The following is a 7,340-nucleotide window of genomic DNA, read 5'->3' as shown; positions in this document are numbered from 1 at the left end:
TTCTAAATAAAATATTTATCATCAAATGAAAATATTCAACCCCTAACAATAAACACAATTCAATAGCCTATGAAATGATTGTATCGTTACTGGTATCATTTTGATTATAATAAGGTAGCTTTTTTGGGTGTAGTCTCATTTTCTGAAATAAATCTCTGTTTTCAAATCTACAGAAAACTGGGGGAAAAAAGTAATATTGAGGAACTAAGACGAGTTAAGGATATTGGGTTGCTCTTTGATTTCTGTGGTCTCTGCCATCTGATGTCATCCAGTCTCTAATCCAATCAGGCAGAGAGAGAGTGTAATCCATGTTAATCCCACATCTATAGAGACAGAGACAAACCTAGAATAGAGTGGTTCATTAATAGAGCCAGAAACAGTGGAAGGACAGCAGTAATCTCTGAAGACTACACTACAACACAGCAGTGCAGATAACACACACACTGCTGAATTGGTCGGTTTTCTGAGTGTAATTCTGCCTTTCTCTTTGATCTGATCTGATGTCGTCTGACAGCTGCTCACCTGTGCCCTGAACCCTTGTTGTCAGGGATACCTCTCCATGGAGACGCATTCCCAAAGGTGAAGAGGAGGGCTTTAAGGTAAAAGAGACCCTCACCTTGGATGGAGCAACAAGTCAAGAGAGGGAGGATGAAGACAAAAAGACTTTAAAAGTGGAAGAATAAGAGAGAAGAGGTGCACAGTGTAGCAACAAGAAGAGGAGAATCAGCAGGAGAAAAACAGGGAAAAAAGCTGCATTAAAATAAGAGGGATTTGTCAGGTAAGAATGCAAAAAGAAAAGTTAATGACATGGTACAGCAGGTTTATTCCTGTAACTGCTGATATGTTTAAATATCTGCTTGTTTACAGGATGGGCTTTGATCTGGAGAGGTTTGTGGGCTATGTGAATGAGGGTCTGCTGTGCTGTGTGTGCAGAGATGTCCTCGAGCGCCCCCTTCAGGGCCCCTGTGAACATGCCTATTGCAGCGCCTGTATCAGCAGCTGGCTGCTCCATCATCACTCCTGCCCAGAGGACAGACTGCCTCTGGATGTGGGCAACCTCAAACCGCTGTACAGGTCTGAATATAACTTATCATCTCTGTTTTCGTCACAGTTCATTCATTTATAATTTATTTAACACTTTCTTTGTACAATAAAGCCAGCCTAAATAGTGCTTTGTCCTCTGTGCTTTCATTTCTCTGATTCTTCTTTGTTTTGTTTTCAGGTACATGAGAAATGACTTGAACCGCCTACAGATCCGTTGTGTGAACGCAGGTCAGGGTTGTGAGGCGGTCTGCTCCCTGGAGAATCTACACGCTCACGAGGACGAGTGTGAGTTTGCCTTCATCTCCTGCTCTAACACAGGTATGAAAACTCGCGCCGACCTCCTAATATGTCGTCATGAGTATGTTCATATTGTATTAAATGTCTTTCCTGTTGTATGATTGGGATGTTACGTAATATGACACCTTTATGTGTGAGTGTGGGGGAGCAACAGGTGGCCCCTTTGTAGTCATGGCTACCTGCCAAACTAGAGCACACCTATGGGACTTTTTAGCTCCCACAGGGTGCATTCAGTGTCAACTTTCCATCACTTTTTTTTATGAACAATTCTAAATTGCATGTGTATAAATATACTGTGCTCACAATGTGACAATGACATGTTGTTGGCAGGTGGAGAATACATTTGTTATCACTGTGGTAGGTACACATTAGCAGATTTGTATGCATGCTGTGTGTGCGTGTTGTTTTTTTTTTTGTTTTGTTTTTTTTTTTTTTTTTTGTTTTTTTTACAGTGTTTGGATTTTATATTGCAGTTATTATTATTATTATTATTATTATTATTATTGTTTTGCAGTGAATTAAACTATTTCTGTTGCTTTTGGGTGCAGTGATTTAAAAATGTTAATGTTTAACCAACACATTACACAAAAGTAAACAAAACAAATACAGGGGATCTTTTTAAGTAAAATCTTTTCCTTTTTTGAAATAAACAGCACATTTTAAAACTTTTTGGACATTTTATATATTTTTTACTAACACAATGCTCTTTTTTTCAATTCAACAGAGAAAGAAATAAGAAAACTAAGGTCTCTGAAACTATTAAATGTCAGAAACATCACTGTAATTTCCTATATTAGGGATTTTTTTTTCTTACATATCTGTTTGGAGAAATACTGAGAAAAAAAATAGGAATACTTACCACCAAGGCCCCCATTAGGGGGATAAAGGGGAAAGGTTTCTGGACCCCAGCCAAATGAGGGGCCCATGAGGAGGTCAGGGAAAACATGGTCCACTGTAAAGCTGATCAGGGATAACCATATTTTATATTTAGCTGGAATACTAACACTTGTCAAAGCAACAAAAAAGAATTGTATTCATTTATGTTGTAATACAACATGACCTTTTAAACCCCTTGGCATTAAACAGAATTACCTTTTTTGGTAACATGAACTATGTGGAAGAGTACATTGACTAAACCACTTGGAAAGTAATGTCAAACTTTTTAAATGAGCCATGATGTTGATGAATGTAAAGATGCAAGAAAATAAAGTAGGATGAACTTAGATAACTAGAAGATAAAAGCAACTAAGTATTTGCAAAAATGGGCTAAAAGTGGGCTAAATTGGTTAAACTTGCTGCAAATGGGTTACAGAGTGACAAAAGTGGGCTGAATGAGGCAAAAGGGTCAAAGAAAATGAAAATGGGTTAAAAGTGGCAAAAGTATTGCAAAAAATGACCAGATAAGATAGTGAAAAGGGGTAAAAAACAGGCAAAAATTGGCAGGAAAAGTGCTTACAGAGTATCAAAAAATGGGCAGAATTGGGGAGCAGGTGGCCTAGTGGTTAATGGCGCTCCCCATGTATGCGGGCGGCCCGGGTTCGAATCCGGCCTGAGGCCCCTTACTGCATGTCTCTTCCCCACTCTTGACCCTGTTTCCGACTCTATCCACTGTCCTCCTCTATCTAAAAAATGCCCCAAAATAAATCTTTAAAAAAAAATGGGCGGAATGAGGCAAAAGGGTCAAAAAGCATTTAAAGAATCTCTTAAAATGGCAGAAATGTTGCAAAAATGGCTAGATAAAGAAGTGAAAAAAAAGGGGGGGCAAAAAGCATCAAATTGGCTCAAAATGGTAAAAGTGTTGCAAAAATGATCAGATAAAGTAGTGATAAGGGTTGAAGAACAGCAAAAAATGGAGGAAAGGTGGCAAAATAGATAGCGTGGAAAAGTGGGGGAAATGGTTAAAAAGTTGCCAGAATTACTTATTTCAACATCAGAACCCAATAACACCTTGACAAACTTTAAGCGTTAAAATGAGGAACTGTTAGCCAATGTTTCTTATCCAACTCATGCATTGATATCACTAAGGCTGGGCTGGCTGTGAAAGGGTTAAAGACAATTATCACAAATTTAAAAATGAACTTGTGATGGATTTGCTGCTCAGTCATCATCAAACTGATGTCTTCAAAATAAAACTATGTTAAGAGTCACCACTTCAACTATTGAATTCAAGCAAAGTACATCTTTACTTCATGTGGGGCTTCTTTTCTGTCCTCTCAGGTTGTCCTGTCCAGGTAGAGAGGAGAGGTCTGGAGGCTCACCTGGCAGAATGTAACTTCCGCAGCAGGGAGTGTCCGAATGGCTGCGGTCACACTCTTCTCTCCATGGATCAGGCGCAGCATAACTGTGTAGCAGAGCTACGCACTGAGGTGGAGATGCTCAGGTGTGTCTGTGTTTCACAAAGGTAAATACTCATCTATCTGTTAGGTTTGTTTTAATTATACTGTTTTGTCGATTATACACAACAGGGCGGAAATGTTGTGTAAGGTTGAGGAGGTGAGGCGAGAGATGGAGTCGAGGTTGGACTCACAGAGGAGACACATGGTGCAGAAGGAGTCCCAACTAAAGAATGATGTGGAGGAGCTCAAGGTGACCTATAACTCCGTATCTTTTTATTTAAATCCTGTGCTTTTCATGATGTAACATCATAAAACTTTATTTTAGATTACGTTTATTCTATTTTTCTGAGCAATGTGGTGCACAAAAGCTGAGCTAGAATATCAAAGTAGGATTTCGATGAATGGTTATTTGCTGAAATAACGCAATAATTAAAGCTCCTGTAAGAAGTTTTCATCTGGTTAGCAAACTGTCTGAAATTCATATTGATGTATTTTTATGAATCACAAAACCAAATAGGACCATCAGGGGAAAAATATTTTTTCTATTTGGTTATTTTTTAATGCCTACTGGGGGGTAGGTGTCAGATAAAGGGGTGACAAGAGCTCAGTCTGTAAAGACTTGGGTTGGGAAGCACAGGGTTATCAGTTTAAGTCTGAAAATTGGTCTGGTAGCTGGAGAAGTTCCAGTACTGCCAAAGAAGCCTGGAGGCCTTCCCTGAAAGAGAGGTTGACAGGATCAGTGCTTTAAAACCTTTAGATACTGGTAGTGATAGCCCCTTTCCAGAGGTGTAAGCTGCCCATGCCATAGGCACTAATGCAACCCTATACCATTAGAGAATCAGGCTTTTTTACTTTGTGGTTGTGGTTTCCAAAAATAATTTCAAATTTTGATTCATCTGACCACAGAACAGTTTTTCATTTTGCCTCAGTCCATTTCAAGTGAGCTTTAGTGTGAAGTAGCTCTCAATCTGACATCTTCTCATAGGCTCCTGATTGTTCATGTGCATGCATTGCATGTTCAACTTCAAAGTGTAAAAACAGAATCTCTCCTTGAAGACCAACTAAAGTGTGCCTTCTTCTAAATTGATAAAAAAAAAAAATGTACGGTATAGAAACAGACCTCTACTGCACATTTTCTACAGCATAGATTCTTATTGAGAAATATTGGCTGCAAAATGAGAGCATGACTTTTTTGTTCAAACAGTGTATATACAAGTACTGGACAAAAAACAGCACAGGATGGAGGCCTTTAATAGTGGTAATCTATTTTTGTTACTATTTACTAAGTAGTAATGTGATGTGTACCTTTCTGTACAGGGTCAGTTGTCCCGCGTGATGTGCGACATGCGAGCCCTGCTAGGAGCAGAGCGTCTCAGGAGACAGGAGCTGGCAGAAGCAGAGCTGGAGAAGAGAGAGCTGCTGGAGCTCCTCAGGGACCTGCAGCCCACCAGGAGTCAGTATCCTGCAGAGCCAGCAGTCAGAGAGCAGCTTCAGGGAGATCTGCATGCGTCTGGGTGGGACCTACATGCTGAGCCGATAAGACATCAGCAGAGGGAGTCACCTTTACACGCCTCCAGCCTGTCACTTCATTCAGCTCAGGCTGCAAATATCTCAGGTCCACCTTCATCACCTCAGCTGGGAGAAGGGGCCCGAAAGGGGGGGACGAGGAGTCTGACTCTGGATTGCATCAAGAGGAAGAGTCGAGAGGTGACGGTTATCTGAGGGAACTGGACCAATAGGTCAGCCAAAAAATGAAAATATGAAAAAAAAATCCAAACATTTTCTAACAGAGTAATGAAACATTCTGGATGTACTGAAAGTGGTGTAGGCTCCTGTATGAGTTTCAGATTTTTATATATCAGTGTTAATTAGGTTGAATTATTGAAGCTGTTAAGGAGTTTTTTTAGTAATTCTACTAACTACATTGATCTTTTGACTCTAAGCTTATGTAAAACTCAGTAGATATTCATTTTGTACACATTTCCAGAGAAACAGCATTGTGTCATTTTGTGTTTATCTTATATCTGTTTAAATTAAGAACACCTCAAGTAATTTATAGTCTTACGACTTAGACATTCCTTGTCACCTTACCGATGGTTAAACTGATGAACTGTTCAATACTAAGAGTGAAAAGTGCAGGGTCATGATATAACTTGATGTATCAGTGATTCTGTGATTATTAACATACTGCAAAACAGTTATGTCACATCATAATACTTAATTACACTGATATCATGATAAAATAACCCTTATTGGATAAAAGCGCAGAGTTTATGTATTTTTTTTCTGTGCATTCTGGTGTAACTTTCATCTCTGCTTCATCTTTTTACTTGTTTCACTGCTGTCTGACATTACCCTCCCCAAATCTCATAAACCTATGTTTTATTTAAAAAAAAACATAAACAACATATCAAAAGTCAAACATAAAATATTGGTATTTTGAATTTGAAGGTAGCAACACATCCCAAAAAAGTAGGAACAGGGCCATGCTTAGCATTTTGTAGCACCCCCTCTTCTTTAAACTGTAAACATCTGGGAAGTGAGGAGACCCGTCGCTGGAGTTTTAGGAGAGCACTGTTGTCCCATTCTTGTCTGGTGTTGGATTCTAGCTGCAAAACAGTTCTGGGTTTTCTCTGCAAGATTTTTTGTTTTATGATGCACAAAATGTTTCCTATGATAGGTCTGGACTGAAAGCAGGCCAGTTTAGCAGATGGACTTTTCTACTGTGGGGCCATGCTGCTGTAATGGATGTGGTATGTGGTTTAGCATTGTTTCCCTAAATATAAAGACCTTCCCTGAAAGAGATGTTGTCTGGATGGAGCATATGTTGCTCTAAAACCTCTATATTTTCAGCATTGACAGCGCCATTCCAGATGTGTAAGTTGCCCACGCCACAGGCACTAATGCAACCCCATACCATCAGGGATGCAGACTTGATAACTGATAACAGGCTAAATGGCCTCACCCCTCTTCAGTCCACAGGACACAATGTCCCTGGTGTCCAAAACAATAACAAATTTGTATTATTTGACCACAGAACAATTTTCCATTTTGCTTCAGTCCATTTTAAATCAGCTTTGACTGAGAGAAGATAGCAAAATGTCTGGATTTTGTTAATATATGGTTTATTCTTTGCATTATGCAGCTTTAACTTGCATTTATGGATGGCATGGCTAACTGTGAAGGCTGACAGGGATTTCTGGAAGGGTTCCTGAACCCATGCAGTGATTTTCAGTGCAGAATCATGCTTGTTTTTAATACAGTGCCACCTGAGGGTCCAAAGATCATGAGCCTCCAATATTGACCTTCAGCCTTGTCTCACAGAGATTTCATCAGATTCTCTGAATCTTTAGATTATATTATGAACTGTAGATGGGGAGATATTCAAAGTATTTGCAGTTTTATGGTAAGAAACATATTTCTGAATTTTATTCAGTTTTTAGACAGTTTGTGACAGATCAGTGAACCTCAGCCTCTATAAAATGCTCATTTTACTGCCAGTCATGTTACTGACCTGTTCCAATAAACCTAATTTTCAAAATGCTCTTCCAGCTGTTTTTCATTAGCAGCACTTTGCCAGCCTCATGTCGTCCCATCCTTACCTTTTTGTGATGTGTTGCTGCCATCAAATCCAAAATGAGTTAATATTTTTCATGAAACTGT

The 7,340-nt window shown here is 39.3% G+C and overlaps 1 protein-coding gene across 1 annotated transcript; it reads left to right on the top strand.

Annotated features, from left to right (window-relative positions):
- Nucleotides 1-868: 868 nt before the first annotated feature.
- On the top strand, nucleotides 869-5,399 carry rnf41l (ring finger protein 41, like). The gene is made up of 5 exons (XM_041792586.1): nucleotides 869-1,074; nucleotides 1,223-1,362; nucleotides 3,559-3,721; nucleotides 3,807-3,927; nucleotides 4,995-5,399. The coding sequence occupies exons 1-5, from the start codon at nucleotides 869-871 to the stop codon at nucleotides 5,397-5,399; spliced, it is 1,035 nt and encodes a 344-aa protein (XP_041648520.1).
- The last annotated feature ends 1,941 nt before the right edge of the window (nucleotides 5,400-7,340 follow it).

Source organism: Cheilinus undulatus, linkage group 8, assembly GCF_018320785.1.
Source record: "Cheilinus undulatus linkage group 8, ASM1832078v1, whole genome shotgun sequence".
In the NCBI taxonomy this organism is placed as follows: Eukaryota; Metazoa; Chordata; class Actinopteri; order Labriformes; family Labridae; genus Cheilinus; species Cheilinus undulatus.
The sequence above is the reverse complement of the archived record's forward strand: the minus strand, read 5'-3'. Positions and strand labels throughout refer to the sequence as shown.